Source organism: Motacilla alba, chromosome 2 (assembly GCF_015832195.1).
Source record: "Motacilla alba alba isolate MOTALB_02 chromosome 2, Motacilla_alba_V1.0_pri, whole genome shotgun sequence".
Classification (NCBI taxonomy): domain Eukaryota; kingdom Metazoa; phylum Chordata; class Aves; order Passeriformes; family Motacillidae; genus Motacilla; species Motacilla alba.
In genome coordinates, this window is record NC_052017.1 from 104,835,030 (window position 1) to 104,858,328 (window position 23,299).

The 23,299-nt window shown below is 46.6% G+C and overlaps 1 protein-coding gene across 1 annotated transcript; it reads left to right on the forward strand.

Moving 5' to 3' along the window:
• The first annotated feature begins 8 nt into the window (after positions 1–8).
• Positions 9–22,935, forward strand: GATA6 (GATA binding protein 6). The gene is made up of 7 exons (XM_038127917.1): positions 9–163; positions 1,480–2,399; positions 5,801–5,967; positions 9,325–9,450; positions 10,760–10,847; positions 11,004–11,110; positions 19,496–22,935. The coding sequence occupies exons 2-7, from the start codon at positions 1,499–1,501 to the stop codon at positions 19,661–19,663; spliced, it is 1,557 nt and encodes a 518-aa protein (XP_037983845.1). The 5' UTR covers positions 9–163; positions 1,480–1,498; the 3' UTR covers positions 19,664–22,935.
• The last annotated feature ends 364 nt before the right edge of the window (positions 22,936–23,299 follow it).

Consider the following 23,299-nt stretch of genomic DNA (forward strand, 5'->3'; position numbering starts at 1 on the left):
GCAGTTTTCCGGCAGGGCTGTGAGAGGCGCCTCCTCTCTCCTTTTTATACATGAGCCGCCGGCCGCCGCCGCCGGAGTCGCCGCCGCCACTCGCCCCCGCCGCACTGGATTTACCGCCCGACGCGGCCCCGCGCCCCGGCCCCATGCGGGGCACCGGCATCAGGTTTGGCCCCTCTCTTTCCTTGCCTCGCCGCGGTTTCGCTAGTTCTTTCTCGGTCTTCCGCCGCTGCCTCTCTGCCCTCGGGCGCTCCGAGGAGAGCGCGGCGCGGCGGCGGCTGCCCCTGGCTGGGGGAGCCCAAGGGAGAGAGACTGTGTGGGCAAACATCCGAAGCCGCTGCCTGGAGCTCTTATCTGCCGGAGCCTTATCTTCCAGTTATCTCGCAGGAGGGAGAGACGTATTTGGTGCCTATCTGCGAGGGGGCTCTGTGTGTGTCCTGTATTCTTGTGTCTGTGGTTATCTGGAGTGCCCCGAGGTGGGCTGAGAGCGGAGAGCCTCTCCTTCTCCTGCTGTCACTTCTCTGTGTCCCCTTTCGCTTTCTCCCCCTTCTCCCAGGGGCTGGGCACCGGGCTCTCTGTGTCTGTCTGTCCGGCCTTCCTCATGCTGGCAGCTCCGAATTGACACGGCTCGGCTTGGCACGGGCGTCACCGCTGCAAGGTGCGCTGGGGCTCGGGGCAGGCCCCCAGCCGGGGCTGTCCGCTGGATCCTGCCCCTGCGGCAGGCACATCCCGCCTGGCCTCGGTCCGTGTCCCGCCGCCGCCGCGCACACTACGGGCCCGGCCCGTGCGCATCTCCCGTCCCTCAGGGGCCTTTCCCTCCTCCTCCTCCTCCTCCTTTCCGTGACCTTGGGCTGGAAATAGGCAAACAAGCGAGGCGATGCGCGGAAGAGCTAACATCGCTCTCCGGCGAAGTAACCTTAAAGAGATCGCCTTACTAATTGTTTTCTCGGTGGAACCGAGTCAAATGACTCATTCATTGAAATAATCATAACAGCGGCAGCAGCCAAGAAAGGGCAGAGACAGGGAAAAATGCCCCCTCGCCCCCCTCTGTCCCCACGCCCTTACGCCCACCTTTGCCCCGGCGTGCTTCATGTTCAAATCCGCAGCCGGGATGCGCAGGGAGAGGGGAGCAGCCCTCCCGCCGTGCGGAAAGCGGGGCTGGAGCCGCAGCCCTGGCCCCGCGGGACTGGCGTCTCCCGGCTCGTCTTGACCTGGGCTGCCTGATCCCATTCCGCCGGGGCGAGGGACAACAGCGCCGAGGCGACATGACTGATTAAGCGCTCAGAGGGGCCAGATAAGCCCTGATGAATCTCATTACGGGAGGGAGACGGGCTGTCCTGTTTGCAAACTTTGTTATTATTATTTCTCTCTCCCCCACTTCCCCGCTCTTTTGTGTCCTCCCTCCCCGCCCTGCCCTGCGGATCCCCCCCTCCACTCCTCCTCCTCCTCCTCCCCTCCTCGCCCTTCCCCATCCACACCCAGCGGCTAGAAGGGGACCTGGATGGCCGTGGCTGAAGGCGGCTGGTGCGCGGTGAAGCGGTGCGCTGCGGACGCCGGCGGTTCCTCCTGTCCCTTCGCGACCAGGGAGCCGCGCCCGTCTCCTCCTTCGCCTTCCTCGTCCTCCGGCTCCCAGGGTGAACGCGGATCCTCCAAGACCCCTCGGCCGGAGACCGACGGCAGCCACCGACCGGCCCCGCCGCCGCCCCCCGCCGCCGAGGGCAGGTCGCTGCTCGCCCCCTACGTGCACTTCGGGACCCCCCACCCCTCCGGCCGTCCCAGCTGGGAGGACATCCTGCTCTTCGCGGACTTAGACCAAACCAACAAGCTGATCTGGTCCAGCCGCGGCCCCAAGCTGAGCGCCCTCGGCGCCGAGCAGCCCGAGGAGATGTACCAGACCCTCGCCATCTCGGCCGCCCAGGGCCCCACGCCTTACGACGGATCTCCGGGCGGCTTCATGCACTCCACGCCCAGCTCGCCCGTCTACGTGCCCACGACCCGCGTGGGCTCCATGCTGCCCACGCTGCCGTACCTGCAGGGCAGCGGGGCGGCCCAGCCCAGCCACCCGGGCGGCGGCCACGCCGTCTGGTCCCAGCCGGCCGCGGAAAGCCCCTCGTACAGCAGCGGCGGCGGCTCCCACCCCTCGGGCCGCTTCCCCTATTCCCCAAGCCCGCCGGTGGCCAACGGGGCCTCCCGGGAGCCCGGCGCCTACAGCAACAGCCTGGGCGCCAGGGACCAGTACAGCCCCCTGGCCCGGCCGCTCAATGGCTCCTACCCGGGGCCTTACACGTCCTACGTGGGGCCGCAGCTCGCCCCTGCCTGGCCCACGGCGCCCTTCGAGAACTCCATGCTGCACTGCCTCCAGGGCCGGGCCGCCCCCATCCCCGTGCGGGCACCCAGCGCAGGTAGGAGCCGCGGGCAGGGCGGGCAGGGCAGGGCAGGGCAGGGCAGGGAGGGTCGCCGCATGCCGGGGCTGCCCGCTGCAGGGGCGGCGGGGGTGCCGGGGACGCGGGGAGCGGCGGTAGGGCCGCCCCGGCCAGGGGCTCGCTGGCGAGGGGCCGCCCCGCTGTCGGTGTCGGGGCGGCGGTCCCGGGACCACGGCTGTTCCGGAGTGGAGGTAACTCCCGTCGTTTGTGTTGGGTTAGGTGGAAAATACACCTCCAGAAAGCGGCGTTGTTTGGAGTATGGCAGTCGGGGTTACCAACCCAAAGATCCCAAAACGAATTGCCCGGTGTAAACTTAATTTTTAATTTTTGCCAAATCAGTACATTCCCGCTTTCCTTAAATGCAGTCATCTGGACAAGAAACGGTGACAAATTCACTGCAAATTAATCGTTGTTGTATCGTAGAGGAAAATTGCAGGGGCTCACTTAACCCATTTTGGATTATTTAAACTATACAACACTTTGCTGCTTCATTAAAAAAGCAAAGCAGCGAAGCAAAACCTCGTATATGAATAAGGAAAAGTAATTTATAAACTGCTGCTAAAATACAGCACCTCGTGATGGGGTTTTGCTTTCATTTCCGAGGTGTCCCATCCTTATTTTTTGTTTAAGTCAAGGAGATTCTCGGTGTCATTAAATCAATTGTAGAAGTGGAGTTTGAGCTGCGATGATTTAGTCAGAGGTAGAAAGATTAACGATTATTGCAATCTCTTCAGCTTTAGAACAAATCTATGTATATATAAATAGAGGTTTATAGAGAGGTGTGTGTGGCTATGTACCTGTATTTATATGTACATGCTCTGCATATATTTATTATGTATATATACATATTTATGTAAATATATGTATGCACACAGATTTGATCATCATTCACTTTAAGCATAAACTACCCACCAGGTGCATGTATTTCATAGACACCGTGATTTTCTCTTTCAGTGCGGTGTTGCAGAAAATTACCCCACGGATTTTTGTCTTTCCGTAGGGCTGTACACACAGCGCTCCTCCCGTCTGCCGATGACACCCTGTAGATTTAATTATTTTAATCCTCCCACTTGGTGTTTAATATCCTGAGAGAGGGAAGAAAAAATCAGCTGTAGCAGTGATAGGAGAAGCCACATCTCAGGGTAACAAGAAAGCTGAAAATAACTTTTAAAAGTTATAGCGTGAAACTAGGTGATGGAGAGTGAAAAAAATAAATCGTGTTTTTTTTATATTTTTATTTTTATTTTGTCGGGAGAGACGTGGCGTTGGAAAATCTTACGGCAGGGAGAGGAGAGGGGTGCGTAAGAAGGAGCGGAGCAGTGCAGGAGCCGGGCGCTGGAGGAGGTTGGGGCAGGAGTGTCAAGGCAGCCGAGGAGCACGGCAGCCTCCCCTGCTCCAGCGGGTCTCTCCCGCCCTTGTGCCTCCCTCCCACCAGTGCTGGGGGCCGGAGGGGCAGGGATTAGCCTTTCCATGAGGGAAGGGACGGGTGCCAGGGCAGCCGCAAAGCGGTGTAACGTGGGGCGAAGCAGTCTGGAGCTCCTGGGCCAGGCGAATTTTCTGCTCCCGTGAGGCAAAACGCGGCAGCAAAGCCGAAGCTACGCGTTGTCCCGTGTCAAAACTGTGGAAAAATTGTAGCCGAAATGTATTTTTTACGGCTAAATATTAGGCAGTTTGATAAAGCTTTCTTAACGGTACTCGTAGAGATGCTAAAACAGTATCTAAAATTAAAACTTTATTTTGTTTTCTTTGGAAAAGTGTAGTACTCACTCTCTAAGGGGAAAAATATTTGAAAATGCCCGAGAAATATTGTCACGGCAGAATTTCTTTCTGCAGGCACGAAGGCAATGCTATAAAATAAATAGCCGAGACAAAATACTGTTTAAGTTCCAGCGTCCTTGACGTCCTAAAGATTTTTCTGGTTACAGTCTTCAATGGTGCTTTTAGTGCAAAGATTAATAAATCTTAGCGATGTGCTAAGAGCTAGGAGCTGACAACGTGAGTTGAACTGTGCTCCCTGGACTGTGCCGTGTGCCCGTTCCTCTTTAGCGCCTAATAATTCGCAAACGGAGGGAGGAGAGAAACGTATTTGGGTGGGTGCGGGCCAAAAGGCCGTCTCTTTCTCAGCTCAATGCCCGCCGTGTCACCGCAGCCCCGTCTCCGAGGCTGCTCGACCTTTACGAGCTCGCTTTCGCTGTGCAGTGGAACGTTAGAGAATAACTCAGTGATGAATTTAGGCAGGTAGCAGAGGGAGGAAATAAAAAATCAGTGACGAAGCTCTGAGTCTGAAACATACATTCCCAGACTCGACTCGAAAGCTGCTGTAAAAATCCAAACATGTCCTTTTATTATTTCTGCACAACGTGGCACAGTCTATGTAAAACAAGTATTTATTCTCCTCTCCCTCGAAATATGGAAATATGGAGAGGTGAATCAGAACAGGGATTTGCATGGGTGAAAGTATTAGCTTTTATAGGTGGGTTTTCACTCTCTTTTTTTTTTTTTCCTTTTTTTTTTTTTTCCTCGCTTTTATACCTTTTTTTCCCCCCTCAGTGCTTAATAACTATGAAAGCAGGAGGCACAATACAGCTTATTTTTCCATTTCCTCCGCTTCCTTACAAACCAGCTCTAATTTGACCAAATAGCCGAGGCGAAGCAGCCACTGCCCCTCGCTGCCTTGGCACACCAGAGCCCCAAACGCTGCCTCTAGACTAGAAGCTTTACTAGTTGCGAGGCATTTAAAATAAGAGTTAGGGTAGAAAAGTTCTTGCCAAGCTTCGACCCTGGGGAATTTTGGGCAAAACGACAGCCCCTCATATCCAGCTCCCAGGGTGGCTCTGGAAGTGGCTATTCTGACAGCCACCTCACTCCCCACTCTGCTCCCCTCTCAAGGCAAGTGCACCTCCCTTTCCGTCTTGTGTGCACCACGGAGGGGGTTTCGCCCCTCGAGCGGACCCCAGCCGAATTTCCCAAGGGTCAAATCCCGACGGGAGTGGACGGCGGGCCGGGGCTGAGCCCTCCGGCGGGCCGGTGTCCGGGGAGCGCCGGCTCTGCTCCGGCTCGGACAGCAAGAGCTCCGCCGGGGCCGGCAGCGGCTCTGGCACCTTTAAATAGATAAAAAAAAAACCTCTCAAAAAACCAAAAACAAACCCAAACCCAAACAAACAAACAAAAAAAAAAAAAAAGAAAAAGAAAAAACCAAGAATTTTGTAAAAATAATATCATCGCATGGCCGCCGTCCCCGCCGGGAATTGCTTTTCCGAGGGCCGGTTGCTCGCTCGCCCGGGGCCCGGGTTTCGGCGGGGCCGGGGCCGCGCTGCGCGGGGTTACACCGGGCTCCGCCACCGTGCCCCACCGCCTCTCCCCTCTGCTCCTGCCCCCAGAGCTGCTGGAGGACCTGTCCGAGAGCCGGGAGTGCGTCAACTGCGGCTCCATCCAGACCCCGCTGTGGAGGAGGGACGGCACCGGCAACTACCTGTGCAACGCCTGCGGGCTCTACACCAAAATGAACGGCCTCAGCCGGCCCCTCATCAAGCCCCAAAAGAGAGTGGTGAGTCGGGAGGGAGGGGAGGAGGGGGCCGAGAGGAGCTTTGCCCCAAGGAACCCCAGTCAGCTGTAGCCAGGGAGAAACTTGGGGCAAAGCTGGGGGAGAGCAATCAGTGTATTAGCCTGGAGATCCTCTTGGCTGCAGAGCTGTAGCGGGGCTCCTGAGCAGGTTTGCTGGCCAAACTGGTCACTGTGAGGGGTGACAGGGCTGGCAGCCTTTGGGAACCGCTTTGGACCCACTTTCAGGCTCTGAGCTGGCAAAATCTCTCTCTGCCCCATTGTGAGCTGCATACCAGGCATGGGCCAGCCTGGCTTTTTGAGCTATGAGCCCCATTTGTGAGGGGGATTCAGTGGCTTGGAAGAAATTTGTGCGGGTGATGTCAGACATTTCCAAAAGAAAAAAAAAAAAAGAAAGAAATCAAGGTTGGAAAATGTTTGTTCAGAGGGCTAGGAATTTCTCCAGACCTGCTTTGTTTGCTGAGAGCTCGATCCTTGGGAATGTAAGCAAGTTTTGTATATAATTCAAAGAAAACCAATTGTTTAAACAATGATAATAGCCTTTGTTTTGTTTTACTCCTAAGAAATGAGCGGCAATTTTTCTAAAAATATACTCCTAAAACTAGGGGGGGAAATAAATAGCACAAACCAGAGCCCCTGTTTATAACTCAGGCTGGCACTGAATAGGCAAGGAGAAAATTTAACAAGCGGGAAATGCACATTATGTTTAGCAAATCTGGGTGGAGGTCAGCAGACAGAAAGAATACGCTCTTCAGTAATGGCTGTTACCGAGCGAGCCACAATAAATCACACCACTATAATCCAAGCCGATGTTTGGACCCTTGTGTATGGAGACAGTGTATCAAACCCATCAGCCTCTCAAGCCCCTTTCAGTCATGCCAGCTGCTTTGCTCCGTGCCTGTTTTCCTTGGGCTAAAACACCTACTGTTCTTTATTTCACAACCGTTTGAATTTAGTGCTCTTACGGGAGCGAGGGGAAACAAGACCCAAACACTCCATGGTCGGAACAGACAGTAAGCGCTAGGGAGCCAACCCACCTCTGCTTGAAGACCTTTCTTTAAGCCAAGGAGTTAATTTAACTTTAAGCCAGAGGTTTACTGCTGCTAGGTGTCTGTTTTTCCTAGCTGGTTGTCCGGTAAATTTCGTGACACAAGGTGTTATCTCATTAGCGGGGACAGATGCAGCGGAGGGGGCCAGATCTGCCGATTGTCTCAAGCATCAGAGCCCGACTTGTGGCACCCTGGCCCAAGGCAGATTTCAAGTAGCTGACACCCTCTTCTAGCATTTCTGTGTGTTTTTTTTCTTTTTTTCCTTTTTTTTTATTTTTTATTTTTTATTTTTGAGGGAGGAGTGGGGGTGAGGAGACTAAAGCAGAGTGAAACTACAGCCCGATTTCAGCCTGACACCTCAGCGAAATAACTCTGAAATAGCTCTGTGTAACAATCCCTACCGAGTACCCTGGCCATAACTATAAATCAACCGTGACTCTGTGTTCATACAGTTGGAAATATGTAGGTGAGAAGGGAAAATGTTTTGAAAACGCTAAACATGTTTAGATTGCCCCAAAGTTTCTGATAAAATTCCTGCATCAGAAAAGTCATTTCAGCTTCAAAACATGCCAAAGCTCCATGTCTGTTTAGACATGGGAATGAGCAAAAGGTATTGAAATAAAATGTATGAAGGTTCAGAGCAGGCTGCATAGGAAATAGAAAGATTTAACAGAGTGAAACAGCTGACAGCATTTCACTTGCGGAGAAAGAAAACGAAGCATGTGTGTTACAACCAGCTTTCTTTTACTCAATGTGATCACGTAAAACACGTATTGAGTTGAGGGCATAATTTGAGCGCTGTGTGCGTACATATTTAATAACTAGGTCAAAAATTCTGTTTTCATGGTCCTTGGATTTTTTAAGATTAAAAATTGTGTATTTGTGTACTTCAGCCTATATAACACTTGGCTGGGTGGTTAGCTTTTTTTTCCTGCGCAGTTAATAATGGATTACTGATTCAAGATTACAAAATTTGTATTTAATCTGTAGCTCTTTCTGAGCTGTGGTGTAAAATGACGGCTTACTGCTAAAGACACTCAAACAGACAATATTTAAGAAACTCAGTTATTACTCTGGAATATTCTTCATTCTCAAAACATTTTTATCAGTTTCCCCAGTGGCAGGCAGCCCTGTGGTATCAAAGGTGACCCAGTTATGTCTAACAACCCAGCAGTAAATGATTCAAGAGGAAGGGCATTGTACCCTTAAGTTAGTAATTTCGGTTATGGGCACTTTATGGTCAGAATAAGATTAATGCAATCCTCTAAAACTGACTTCTCCATGTAAACTTGTTCAGCTGCCAGACACAGAGCTAGGCACAGATTTTTTTTGGATTTTTTTGACAATGCGATACTTTGAAAAAGACTAGATTTATGATGTAGCTGGAATTCTTTGCTTGTGATGAACGTAAAAGAGATCAGTTGTTACAGAGACTTTTATAACCCATTCACCTTCATTTCACATGTTTATGAGGACTGCCTTCACTTATGATATACAGCCTGTAGCCATAAAGCTCTGGGTTATACGGTTATTTCTGATACAGAGTTGCTTCATCTTGGCTCCAAACTCCACGGAAGAGTGTCATAAATGGCTCATTTGCAGTGGGAACTTTGTTGTCACCCACCGGCTTTTCTGCTGGCCGAGGGAGGCTCTGCTCTGAAAACACCCTCCCAAGGCATGCTGTTTTTTGTACAATGATAAAATGGGTGATGATAAAAAGACCTTTTTATGAAAGTAATGCTGTTGTATGTGTTACCCCTGGGATGCCCAGGAAAGTTTTCCCCAGATGTCGTGTCACTGAGGGCAGGTGATTAAATTGGCTAATTTTTCCAATGAGTCAGGAGTATCAGTGGCAGATCAGAGCTGCCTCTTCACCCACCATGCAGGGGAGAGGGCACTGAACTGGCTGGAGAGGCAGCACGGGAGTGATGTGCCTTCTGTTCAGCTCGATGGAGCTGTAGTGGAGATATTTCCTAGCTGTCCTGCAGGAAAAAGACCCAGTGCCTGGTGGTCTGAACAGACTTCTGGTCACCAGCTCCCAGATGAGAACTTTGCCTCTGCTGTGACTGCCCAGGATTGAAAGACATTTGGTACCTCTTCACACCATCTTTCCACTCTCTGATAAGAGGATAATTCCGTTCTAATTTTGGGCAGTTGCTGACAGATACTATAAAAAAAGGGCTCCTACCATCCCCGCCATGTGTCAAAGGACTTTTTAGAACCATAAAGACGTAAATCATTCTCTTTTGCCCACCTGTTTATACCCATGTTTGCCTGTGCTTGCCTCCATCCAGCCTTCGTCGCGGCGGATGGGCTTGTCCTGTGCCAACTGCCACACCACGACCACCACCCTGTGGCGCAGGAACGCCGAGGGCGAGCCCGTCTGCAACGCCTGCGGCCTCTACATGAAGCTCCATGGGGTGAGTGGCTGCTTCGCCAAGGGAGATGCCCTGCCAGCTCTGATGCTGCTTTGGGGCAGGGGTGGTCCTCAAAAAGACGACCGGCGATAATGCATAGAGCAACAGAAAAATGTGTGACATTAGAAGATGATAGTACCACTTTAGCTTGTTATGCTTTTGACTAGTTATGTGTTTGCCACTGTAGTTCTCTCAATAGATTTATATAAAGAAACCACCTCTGGATGAGCAGCAGTGGTGTTTTTGCCACTGGGATTTAAACCAGCTCTTTAGTAGGGAAAAAAAAATCCCTAGATCTTAAATGAGACAGTTTTTCATGGACAGACATAGCTATGCCAGCAAAAGGGTGTAATTCAAGCCATAGCTACACCAGAAAAACTTTAAAGGCAACTTCAGCCTTTGTTGGGCAATAACAGAGTAAAAAAAAGCTCTGTCCCGAATGTGATAGAGTGTGTTTGGGGTGAGACCCCTGTGGATTGTGTTACAGTCAAGCATAAGTGCTTGAAGAGCAAGGGCATTAGGAGTGAATGAGACGTGGTCTAGCCTTCAATAAAATGTAAATTGTGTCACAGGTTTAAATATTATAAGGATAGAGAACACATGAATTGTTTTTCCTCAAACTGGTGTTAAAATATATTTTAAGCCAGTGTTTTTGTCGCGTGATTATCATTGCGATGAACACAAACATGGTTTTTGAGCACATTTAAATATAAATTTATCCCTATAAATATAAATTTAGATACCATAAAGCTGTATTATGGGCAGATCTGCTTACAGGAACAAATACTAAGTCAATTCTTCTATTCTAAAGCTTCTGTCCTAAGACGTTTCCTCGTGATGATCTGGTTTGCAGAGCTGGATGAGGACGATTTTTTTTCTCACATACATTCTTTCTTTCCAGAATGAGGCACTGGAGATAATTCCTAACTGACTGGAATAATAAATCAAGGATCAGATATACCCCATCCAATTTAATTTCTTATGGCTTACTGCCAAATGATGCTGGTTTTCCCTAATTCACTGCTGTTTTCCTGTGAATTGATTGAGGGGTTGAAAAAACGATGAAGTTTGCATAGAGAAAAAACAATTATTTCCCTACTTTCTTAATTCAGTTACGACTCCCCTTGAATCAAACTATTGTTTTGCCCGAACAAAATGCAAATATTTTTTAGAATTAGTACTGTGACACAGAGAAAATTGACTTGCTATACAGACATTTGCAACATCACATCTGGTCTTGCAGTGCATTTTGATTTTTGATTAGAGTACATATGCAACTCTCTGATTGGTGTGGAAATTTAATGTTTTTCAGGTTCCTCGGCCTCTTGCTATGAAAAAAGAAGGAATTCAGACGAGGAAGCGAAAACCTAAGAATATAAATAAATCAAAGGCATGCTCCGGTAAATATAAAATATAAGAAAGTGTAGCTGCAGTAGTTCGTAGTTGTCTTGGTTTTTTGTTGGGGTTTTTTTGGGTTTTTTTGTTCGTTTTTGTTTTGTTTTTATCTTCTCTGTCTGGAAAATATTTATTTTTAATACCGATTCCCAATTTTCCAGGTAACAGTACTACTGCAGTTCCTATGACTCCGACATCCACGTCTTCTACTAACTCAGATGACTGTAGCAAAACTGCTTCTCCCGGCGCACAGACTGCAGCCTCTGGGGTAAGTGTCTGTATCTGCAGGCAGCCGATCACTGGGCAATGTTATCACAGCTTTTATCTTATCTAGCAGAACAATAATCTAAACAAACTTTCCAGTTTTGTTAGCTGATACTAGAACAAGATTTTCGGAGGATATTACATAAAGCTGTAAACAGAACGACAAGCTGAAGTACTTTGCAAACCTTCTTGATTAAGATCTATATAATTTTGATGATAGTTAGCCGCAGCTTAGCCGCAGACATTTTGTTTTTAAATATTCAGGTTCTTGGATTTCAAAGGTTTACTTTTGGAGAGAAGACAATAAACCATGCCCAACTGATCCTTTTAATAAACAATTATACATACATACATACATATATATATTTATATGTATATATTTATGCATTATCCCAATGGGTAAAACTCACAAAAACATTATCCTGCTGTTTGAAGTAAATCATACAGGCTTTTGTTTTAAACGAAAATGTGCAATTAAACCCTGATCCAAGCTCAGCTGAAACCCTGCTGATTGCAGTGCATGGGGGTTCAGCCCTCTGCCAGTAGAGGGTTCTTCAGGGGCCAGATGCTCAGCATCTGGCAGCACCAAGCTCCAGAGGAGCACCCGAGGAGTGCTGATCATCCCTTGCTTTAGCTTTGATCCTTATTTTACATCATGTACTCCAACGATCTCAAACTTCCTTTCTTCACTCAGCATGTGTGATAAATACTACTGCTAAAGTTGTGAAGCTTAATGTAGATTAATTTCTAACCCCTTGGCTGTACCTATCCAGATCCACACTCACTTCTCAGACTTCTGTATCCCTTAATCTGCCACATCATTTCTTTGAGAAACTTTCCTAATGTGGCTTTCTTTAGTCCTTTATTAATGAAAAGAAGACATTGTTTATAATAGCTATTTTTCAGTATGTCTTGGATTTTCTACATTCAAATTACTTTCAATAGTTTAATTTCTGATGTACAAAGTTTCATTGTACAAGGGGAAGAAAAACTAATTTTTTAGCAAATGCGATTGTTTGTGGACTGACAGGGCCACCCATTTTCAGAGGCACTGGATTTTGGGTTTGGATCCTGTGAGACTAGGATAGTACTAAAAGGGCTTGTCTTTGACATGAGAAAACCCTGTCAATCCAGTAAAATAAACAGATCACACCAAAAAAAAAAAAAAAAAAAAAAAAAAGAGAAACACTAACTGAAAAGTTAGTGAACTGTTGCAGTTTCAGAATTGGGTTGCAGACTCCCTGAAAGAGCTACTATGCACTGTTTAGGCTCGCCCTTGATATTTGCAAAGGAAAAAATGTAGCCAAATTTTCCATAAATTTTCCTTGCGTTACTTTAAGCAGTACTAGTGATCCTGAGCAGTGTGGTGCAATTTATGTAACAGATAGACAAGGAAGCACAATCCCAGCCGAGACTGAGGCAGCACAGCCATGTGCTGCTCGGGGAAGGAGAGGCCATATAGATGAGATCTCATTTCCACTATGCTGCTGCCTTCTTGGCTGGCTAAAACCTGACTTCCTTTCTGTGGTATTTTTCCCTAGAAGGGCAGATCAAACACGTTATTAATAATCTTTATGTTATTATTTTAGTAGTACCATTTTTAATATGGTTTTGCCAGAAGGAGTTGTGTGGGTACCAGGGGAGAGGAGTGCAGGGGCAAGGTTTCAGGGCTAAAAGACTCCTTGAAAACTAGGAGTTAGCAACTAGGAGCAACTCCCAGGAGGGACCCTGAGGCTGCTCTTAGTTACATGATTGCATCCCCAATGACAGGACTTCAGTTCTCCCTGATTTTTCTATAGTAGATCAGACTGGGAGAGGACACCTGCGCAACAGCTGGGAAAATCTGTCCCCTTATAACCAGCAGGCAGCATGGTAACATGTGCATAGCCTTTTCCCCACCATGATTTGATCAGATGTGCCTTGCATATGCAAAGCACTTGCAAATACCCTCTCGTGAAAAATTTCAGTGAACGGAAGTGATGGAGAGGGGCTATGACATGCGCTGAAGAGAGGAAGTTGCAGTGGCAACCAGACGTATGGGCATCCCTGTGACTCCATCCCAAATTATGGGCTACTGATCTCCCACCCCTGTGCCCCAGTCCCAGATGTATGTGAATGAAAAGAGGATTTCCAAGGGAGCAGTTGTCAGAATATGTCACGGTCATGGTCATCAAGCTTCTGGCTTTGCCCAAGCATCTGTAATTCAAAGGGTTGAGGACTTGGGAGGCTGGAAGTTCAAAGTAGAAAGTGGTGGCTGCTAGGATGGGCTCCCATTGTCCCAGACATAACTTGGGAACATGATCACTAGCTGCAAAGGATGCAAAATAATTTCTAAAGGGTCTAAATCCTATGGAAGGGACTGAGCACTCATAAAGCCCATTTAAGCTGTTGTGAGTGAAGGGATGTCAGCATTTTAGAGCAAGGCAGCCTGTAACCTAATCACATGCTGAAGCAAAGATGCTCTGCTAGACTTCTGTTCTCTTGATTATTTTTTCTTTTTCCTTTTGAGTTGATCTATTGATAGATCAAAGGTTTGCAATTATTTCTAGAGTAGGCAATGGCTTTGGACAAGGAGAATAAACTTCTCCAGCTCATGTCAGGCGGGAAAAAACAAACCCTCAGATGGATGAATCCAGGCTCTGTAATCTTTGCTCACTTTAAAAAGTCCAATGTTGATTCCTGACAGTGGTGTTGGTGATGTTGCCGAAAAACAGGCACCTGCCTGAATAGCAAACCTGGCTCGTTCCTGTGCCTTACACAACTGGCATGGCAACTTGTTTTTGTTTTGCTCTGTTTTTGCTTCTCTAGCCTTTATTCTGCAAAGAGGGGGAAAATGCCAAATTGACATTAGGCAGAGAAATCTGATGACGTTTTAGAAACTGTTGTGTGAAATTCACAGCAATGTTGTTGCTAAATGAAACAGAGAAGACGAATTCCTCTACTGGTACAAAAGCAATTTATTATGTCTTTTGTGGGAGGCTGCCAAAAAAGTTTCCAGTTATGTAGAAATCTAATGGAAATGAAATTCAGCAGAATTCATTTGTGTCAGTAACATTCACTTTTTGCCCTACCTTTCTTTATCTCTTTTAAAGTAAAATAAAGAAGGGAGGGCAGAAAAAGAGGAGGGCAGCAATTACTCTTGGCAGTGTCTTTGAGACTATCCATTTCACAAAGGGAATCTTATATGATGCCAATTCTGAGACAAATTAGCAAGAACCTTAAATGTTGATTTTACATTCTAGCTGAAGTTTAAACATTTAAGTGATACGATTAATGAATTGCTGTGGGGGCAAAGTTGATTTCAAACATCCCAAAATGTAGAAGTGTTTGGATCAGAGATATTTTGTTGTCCCATTGTAAAGGGGCTATTTGCCAAATTCACATCTGGATCTAGGATCTAGGCCTATTTCTGTTTTCCTAAGCAGTATAAGTACTGGGTGTCCTGTGTTACTAATATGGAAAGGGTCCAGCTGCATGAAATATGAAGTTGCCTTACGTCCCCATAAAAAGAAGATTTGGAGGTTTTAGACAGCCTGCATCTGCATCTATACCTGCTCTCCCTTTGATGCTGCTGAAACTGTACAGGGAAAAACTCCACCAAATAAATTGCTACATGAAGGACGTGGTCTGCAGTGCAAACCCATCCATTTCCATGCAGGGGCTCCAACAAGTGTGATAACCAGAAGGACTTTATTCCCTTATTAGGATAAAGGCAGTATGAAACCTGCTTAAAATCTGCTTTTTATGGCAGGACATGGAGGCTCCTTGAGCCACAACTGATGTCAGAAAAATTCAGCAGCACTAGGGGAACTCTTCTTTCAGAAGACTCTCCTGTGTCCTTTGCCTCCAGTTTGGAGTTTTCTCAAAAGGACCATAATCTCACACCACAGAACAACTTAGGAGGAAAAACTAGTGCTTACTTCCCTTGGATGTTTACCGTGAGAAGTGGTTCAGGACTGGCTCTTCAGTTTTGTAGGGTGGGAAATGAGAGAGCGGACTGAGATGGCCTCGGCATGTGGTGAGCTAGCAGGAAAAATGCAGTTTTAACTGTCTCGAAAATGCTGGGCAAATGAGGCTGGATTAAATGAATGGCTTCTCCTGCATTTGCTTTCTCTTTTTTTTTTTTTTTTTTTCTGTCAGAAGAAGAAGAGTGAGCTGATTAGAGGTAGTTTTGTTTGCTCCTGTTTAGGCAGTAAATTGATAGGACATTCATGCTGGCTACGGGGAAATCAGCCTCCTCAGAGTACGTCCTAAGTCTGGATGAACCAGAGATTCAACGTCTTAAAACAATGTGCCAACCACCTGGATATAGGGGAGTTGAATATCCAGGGGTCCTTCAGATTATCTGATGATATTAGTCCAGTTGTATGGAATAATTTTGCAGGCAGACAAAAGGGGACAGAGTTTCCATGAGGAGGGCTCACCAGCATGGCTGGTAGGACTTTCACCTGGAAAATGGGAACACAGTGCCTCAGTCCTGGTATGAGTAAATATTTATTTAAACCAGGTGGAATAAGATCAACAGGAGGCATGAGGAACGTGGCAACCTAAAATACCAAAGAGCGTGGCAGACAAGGCAGTATGCTGGGAGATATGATACTCCAGACTCTAGTTTAAATTTTTCTTGGTCTCCTACCTCTTCTGCATCAGTGCTCAGTCCTGGACGAAATGGGAAGCTACTTTCTTCTCCCCACTCAGTTTCATACACTGAGTCTTTTTCTTTTACATTGAGTAATTTTTTTTGCTCTGTATATGTATCCAAAAAAAAGACATTTCATTTTTATATCAAACAGAAGGAAGCAATCCAGCTTTTTTGTTTCAGTGGGGAAAAGCAAGGAAAAAGTATTTTTGCTTCTATCCCAAAATCCTATATGCACATGGACGCATACCTTTTGCTTGGTTTTGTTTTATTGCCAAAGCAATAAAGCCAGTTACTCATACAGCCCTTGACAGCAGTGGGTCATCAGTTTTCCAAGCCATGCTGGAAGTTGCCTCCCTTAGGAAATTAATGAAGTATTAACCACAGATTTATGTTGCTATAATACAAAGGAGAGATTAGAAGATATGTAAACTTACACGTCTGCAGTATAAACAAAAGGATCAATTGGACTAGCAAGAAATGACAGCTTTGTGTACTAAGAGGGTCGTTACATCAGTAAAGAAAGCTGTCATTTTGCAGTGCCAAGACTTGCTCTTTGGATTCCAGGGAGTGACAGTGTTGGAAAAACGTTCTCTTTGTGGGGATGGAAGTTATTGCAGGGAGGCTGAGGCTGGAAAATTAAGGACTCCACCAGTTTGCCACAACACTTCATGTGTGAAAGAATTCTTTGCAAATGTATTTTAACTGATTGTAGATATCATTTAAGTGTTGCGAAAGTAAACTAGGCTGAGGAGGAAGAGACTCTCAGCTGAGACTCAGCTTATTGCTGACTTAATGTCCAAAATTCATGGAGCATTTTGAACGTGTTAAGTGGCTAGAGCAAAGGTCTATCTGATAGACCAAAGGTCTAGATCAAGGCCCTTTGCCACCCCCTCCAGCTGTCCTTGCCCAGCGCATTTCCCTCTTGGCTGTGGAGGTGTGGGGGAAGGCCAGAGGGGAAAGTGTCCATCCCCTCTCCCTGCTCTCTGTGGTGGGCAGATGGTGCAGGAAGGAGTGGGTGGAAGAAAGCAGGAGTCTTTCAGCCAGAGCTGCTGCTGCTGCTGTTCCCTGAGTGCTGGCAAGTGCAGCCTGAGCAGCCTGGTTTTGATGTGGAACAGCTTTAGTGGGGGTTAATTTGCCTCTAAGGTCCTCATGGCAGGTTTGGGTGCAATCTATTGTCTCTGTGGCTCTGGCAGAGATCTTCCTCTGTACATGGTGGGCAGGTCCTCTACAGAAAGGCCACCTCAGATACAGACCGTCTGCCTAGAGGCTGACTCATGACCACCTGGTTTGGGTAAAAAGAAAAACCTTTGCAGATAGAAGCACAGCCTCTCTGTTTGTTTGGGAGGCAGGCTCTTCCCAGTGGGCTTCATTCATTTTTTTCTTCTGAAAGCTGACCTTCAGTTGATTATCTATGCTATTATCAGATTTCACCAATTAAAATAAAGGCATTATCTTTTCATAGATAGAGCCAGTAGCTGTGAATTAGACCCCATTGACTTCATCAGCATTGTTCAGCTTATTTATTTCAGCTGAAAAAAGTCCTGTAATAACTAAGTGCAACTTCTGTCATCTTTCATCCCTTCAAGCTGATAAAGTAAGAGCAAAGGTAGGGAGGCTCAGGAACAGAACTGTGATTCCGTCACGTCCTTTTCATGAGCCAAAGTTTGTTTTCCATGTCTCACTTTGGGAGCTGCCCAAGCTGCCTGGATTTGTCATGACATTGCCGGGGTGGGGTTTCCAGGCCTGGCAGTCCTGCCCGGGTCCTGCCCGTCCTGGCTCAACAGAGCCAGAATCTGGCCTTGGACAGGCAGGGATGGGCAGTCTTCAAACAGGACGTGCCTCCATGTCCTCCCTTCTGGGGTGCCCGAGGGAGGGGTACCTGATAACCCCATATGGAAACTGTAGGTCCCTGCACCCCACCTTTGCTGGGCTGAATCAGGAAAAGGTGAATGACACTTTCCAAGCCCGGAAAAAACAGGTACTGATAAGATATTTGCCTACCAGAACAGCAGTGGCAAATATGGGCAAATGGGAGCCTTTCAAAGCAGCTCCTAGTATTTTTAGTTCCAGGTTTAGCAAACACCACTCAACTAATTTAAACCCTTCTTCCACTGGGGGAGACTGAAGCTGTTAAAAATTATGTCTATTGTGCTAACAGAAATGTTTGAGGCATTAGAAATAAAAGGAAGGCTTTGAAAAGCGAGGCTGATGGAAGACCAGGGCTGTATACAAAGGTTAGCATGGAACCTGCCTCATTGAATTCTCCATGCACAGTCACAGGGAAAGAGGATGCAAAGATTGGTTGTCACTGACTGACAACGGTATGTTCAAGGGAGTGATAAAACTTTTTTCTTAGGATTAGAGCTGTTTCAGTAGGTTTTGGGGGACAGCTTTTTTTTCCTTCCTTCTCTGCATTTCTGGGTAGTGACTAAAGGAGCGGGATCAGGTTTGATGACTGGGTGGAAGAATACTGGTGGTCAATCATTTTAATTAAGAAAATACTGGAGCCCAGGCTATTTCAGACAAAAATGACTGCTAGCAGTGAGTATCTCTTTCAGAAGGTGAGGTTTTCCCTGGATTAAGCACAGCAACCAGAGCCCTGCTCCACACCATTTGGAAATTACCTTTGAATTAATGAAGCCTTGCTTTTCCTATGTCAGGACTGCTCGCTTGGCACAGCTCCAGGAGAGCCAAGAGCTCTACTCTTGTAAAATGATTAAATATGTATACTTCGTACTTAAACAGCAGGCAGGAAGCTTCTGCAGTCACAGTTTAGGAGAGCCTTTTTTTTTTTTTTTTTTTTTTTTTAGGAATTTCATCCAAAGACTATCCATTAACAAGTAAATTAAGGCTTTAAAGTTGACATATCCAAGAGTTAATTTTGCATGAAGTCAGCTCTTAAACATTTCCTTTATCAGGTGAAAATGTTGCCCCTTCTCTGTCTGGCACTGCGAATTTTTCCTCTTTAGCAGATCTGCTCAGCCTCATGGAAAAAATGATTGTTCCTTTGTCTTTTTAACTCTCCATTTCTCTGTTAAAATAAATGGACTGATTCCAGCGTGGTTCAGAGGTTCATCTCCGTGCCTACCAGGGCTTTCCTGCATGTTGTCTTGTGCAGTCAGCAGAACAAAAATACTCCTGCTTCAAAGGCATAGTGTTTCTCCACTGAAGATTAAAAGAGCATCTCCTTTAGTGGCCAGTCCTACAGGGAAAAAGTGATTTTGGCTGATGTTTTGAAGGGTCGGGAATGATTGTAAGCATTTCAAGGGCTGAAGAGCCCAAAGAAAGCTGCTTTCCAGAAGGTGCTCCGTATCTGCTCCTGGAGAATTAGGATGTATTTGGCTTCTTCCATGGGGACAAAAAACTAGAGCTGCCACAACTCCCTGATCACATTTTTTGGTGTTGGCAGCTGTGTCTTTTCAGTAGGGGGCAGTGGGACACATGCACATTTCCTTCTTCATCATGAGCTGATTTCCAAGTTTTCTGCTCATCACACGGTTTCGTTTCTACCTCTCCAAAAAGAGACATCACTGCCATCAGCAGGGCTGGGTGGCTGGGCTCAAGCTGAGACATTTTTTTGTTTCAGAATTTCAAGGCACAGGGGCAAGCAGAGGGCAAACCCTGTTTTTGAGCAGAAATCCTGTCATGACGGCCGTGCTTCGGGCCCGCCGTGCTCTCACTCACGCCCCAGTGTGTGCAAAGTTCACCTGCTCAATGAACCTCTCTTTGCTCTCCCCCTCCCTGCAGGCGAGCTCGTCGGTGATGTCTGGCCCAGGAGAGAGCACCAGTCCTGAGAGCAGCAACCTTAAGTATTCAGGTCAAGATGGGCTGTACACAGGAGTCAGCCTGAGCTCCACGGCCGAAGTGACAGCATCCGTGAGACAGGATCCCTGGTGTGCCCTGGCTCTGGCGTGACCTGGTGTGAGGGAAGCTGGATCCTGGCAGCCCCCAGACATCTGCGCAGTTTCCTGTGTGGAGCGGTCGCAGCGGCAGTGAGAGTGCTGGCAGAGACCATTCCTCTGAAACAGTTTTTGAGCCTTGGTGGCAGAGGTGTTTTTCTACTTCTGAAAGAGGCTTTGCCAAAGCATCCAGTTCCTCATCTATGCAAGAAAAATGTAGGGAAAGCAAATGACCACCGGGGATAGCTAATGCAGCCTTACACTCTCAAAAAAACCCTTCAAAACCCCCCTAAAAAAAAAAACTCAAAAAAAATACAAAAAAAAAAAAAAAAGGAAAAGAAAAAACAGCAACAAAAAAGAAGAGATAAACCCACACCTATTGATAGATTCCAGAAATACATCCTCAACTTACCCAACAGTGCTGCCTTTCTGATTATATAGTTGTTTTCACTCTCTCATCACCCTTTTCCCTAAGAATTTGGTGGAAGTTGTCAGTGTCGGGGAGGGAGTAGCAAAGACTTTAATTGCCAGAGATAGTGAGATACTTTTCAATGAGTGTCAGAAATGCTTACAGCTTGAGTTGACGCAGACTTCTCGCACCGAAGATTCGATGTCTTCACCCCGTCAGACCTCTCCTTCTGTGCTCTCCATCTTCAGCGTGCCTTGCTCTGCTGTTCAGAGCCCAGCTATGTCCCTGGAAGAAATCACAATGTTTGGTACAAGTCCCACAAGGTCCAGCTGGTTAAGGAGATTTTGGGATTGGTGTTTTTTGGTGTAAAATATTTACTCACTTTTCAAGACTGCGATATAACTTCTAAAGTACACTGTGACTGAGATTTTGAAAGTCCACATTTCCTGGCTGAACTGTGTAGAGTCAGTCAAAATTTGTAAACAGGGTAGCAATCAGATATTTTTCTTCCATATATACAATAATTTTTTTAAAGAAGTGCAATTTGCGTTGCAGCAATCAGTGTTAAATCATTTGCATAAGATTTAACAACGGTTTTTATACGAATGAATGAATGTAAACATTTTAACTTAATGGTACGTAAATAATTTAAAAGAAAAACTTAACTAGGCATCCTTAGGCTTTTTAGCGCAACAAAAATGCATCCACTTTCTGTATCTCCAGTTGTTAAAGCAAGAGTTTCAAAGAACAAGCCTTCTCTCAGGAAAATTGCCCTAGCCATTTGCTCCAAAGTGTTGTACAAAAATGCAAATGCATCCCCAAAGGGTTTTTTTGCCATTGAGTAAGTGTGTGGTGGAAAGAAACAAATTGCAATGAAACTTTACTACCTAACTGATACATATGTAAATACTACAGAAGATATCTAGGCATCTCAAAAATGTAGGATGCAATCTGTATAGTGTGACTGATGCATAGTTAGGTCAGTTTTCATTGGTTTTTAAGCGGGACGTCATTTGGAAAGTTGTTTCATCAGAGCTTTACAAATAAAAGGGTATCATTTTAGATTTTTTTTTTCTGTACAGTGTGCCTTTTCCTTTGTCTCCAGCACAATTGTTAAGCTGCATTAAAAGCAATGGAAATGTACTTGGTACAGGTGGCACGTCTGATGGCTGCAAGGAAGGTCTCCAGCTGAGGTGCCTGCTCTGCCTACCTAAGTCTGCGCTGTGTGATTTTTCTGCAATTCCCTTTACTACAGCTTCTGATGATCTGTAAAACTAAGGCTTCCACCTACCAACACAGGCTCCTCATGGGCACACGTGAGGTTTTTGTGATGAAATTCTGGGGAACTGAGCCCATGCCCTGTGAGGACTATCATTTTTTTGCTTGCCCGTCACACCGTAGCTAAAGGGTGTGACCCAGGTTCCCTGAGTAGGCAAATATCAGAATGTTACCCACTACAGATGTAACTGCTGAATGGCAGAGGCTTTGAGTGCTTTGCTGGCATCCTCCTGTGGCCAAAGTTGAAGGGCAGAAAAAACTAAAGGCACTGCTGCTGAAAAAAGAAGACAGTGAATTTTAGCTACCTGGGGAAGTAGAAAACCTTTCAGTGGCTCTGAGGACTGGTTCTCTTAATTTCTTATTTCTTTGGGGCCAGAGTAATTGCCAGGTGATTTCCAGCTATGGCAGCAGTGCTCTTGGAGTGGGAATGACCAACCTCCATAGCCATGGAGTGGCTGTCCCTTTGTCTCTCTATGCCAGCCCTTCTTTTGGGGTGATTTAGGATAGCTCTTTGGCCTCCAGTGAAGCTATGCTTACGTGCACCAGCCAAGAATCTGCCTCTTGGTTTTCCAAACCTGACAGTTGGGGCCACCTCCTTATGCCTGAGGTGTTGTGAGGACCATGGGATGAATGCTGCAGCACAGCCTCGGGAGGAAAACTGATCCTAGCAAAAGGGATCAGGCTGAGCCTTGCCTGGGGTTTGAGCTGCTGTGCTTAGCCAGGAGTGGGGATCTCTTGCCTTTCTTGGTGGGGTTGTCATGCCATGCTCACTGCTGGGTCACCTCACGTCCTGGCTACCTGTGGGTTCATGTAGCCACGTGCCCCAGCCCTGCTAGCCCTGGGGCCATGTGGGTTTGGATCTGGTGATTTACAGAAATAAATACCTATCTAAGTCCAAATTGAGCCATGCAGAGAAACACTGGGCTTAAAAAACAAAAAGTGTGAACAAGAAGGTGGATATCTTTCCTCTGGAAGCATCTACTGGCTAAAATGCCCCTTATTTGTGATTTAAAAGTGTTGACACAACTGGATAAAAAAGCTGTTGCTAACTGGCGTTGCAGTGTTCAGCCTTAGCTAGGGTCAGCATCCTTTCTTGCTTCCCTTTTTCTTTTCCATTTCTCTTGCCGGGGTGATGTTCAGTGTGCCATTCTGAAGAGCTTAGCACATAACCCGTACCTGCTGGGCGTGTCAGAGCTGCATTGCTCAGAGTTGCCATAGAACAGGAGGTTTAGACCAGCGTGTTCCAGTGTCAGGCTGCTGACCCAGCAGAAAGTGTTATCTGGCTGCTGATGCTCTTGCTGGTGGCCTGTGGACGCCACGTTGCCTTGAAACCCTGCGGCACCTGTTTAAGAGGGCTCCTAGGAGGCCCTGCTCCCTTCTCAGCACCACCTTAGCCCAGGGTCTATCATTGGGTGGTTCCTGCCGATAGTAAGTCTTGCAGGGGGGATATAAAGATGCCTTTTAAAAAAGCCTTCCTCTTGGATCTGAGAATGAAAATGCTCTTTTAGGTGATATGAGGGAAAAAAAAAAACCACCTAGAAACCCCTAATATTTCATAGGGAAGGTGTTTCCAATTACTTCTTATCAGAAAAAAAAAAAAATCAAGAATGGAATGCTTTGCCTCCCTGGACCAGAAGCACAGCTGTCAGCTTTTCAACTCTCTGTAAGAGTCAAAGGGGATGCAGCACTACATTGCCTTAGTGAAAAGGTGCTGAGGACCTCAAAGCCAGGTTCTGTGGAATGATTTTACATAGAAAAAGACTGCGAGAACGTACTTTCATACTTACCAAATCTGCTCTCCAAATGTACTGATTGCTGGAGCTGCTACCCCTAGACAAAATAAAAGTTTGGGTTTTTTTTGTTTTTTTTTTTTATAATTATTTTACATTTTAGTCCTGCTGAGCCAGCACAACTCTGAGAGTGTGAGCTGGACTTAGCTCTGGCTCTTATATTGCCGATATCACT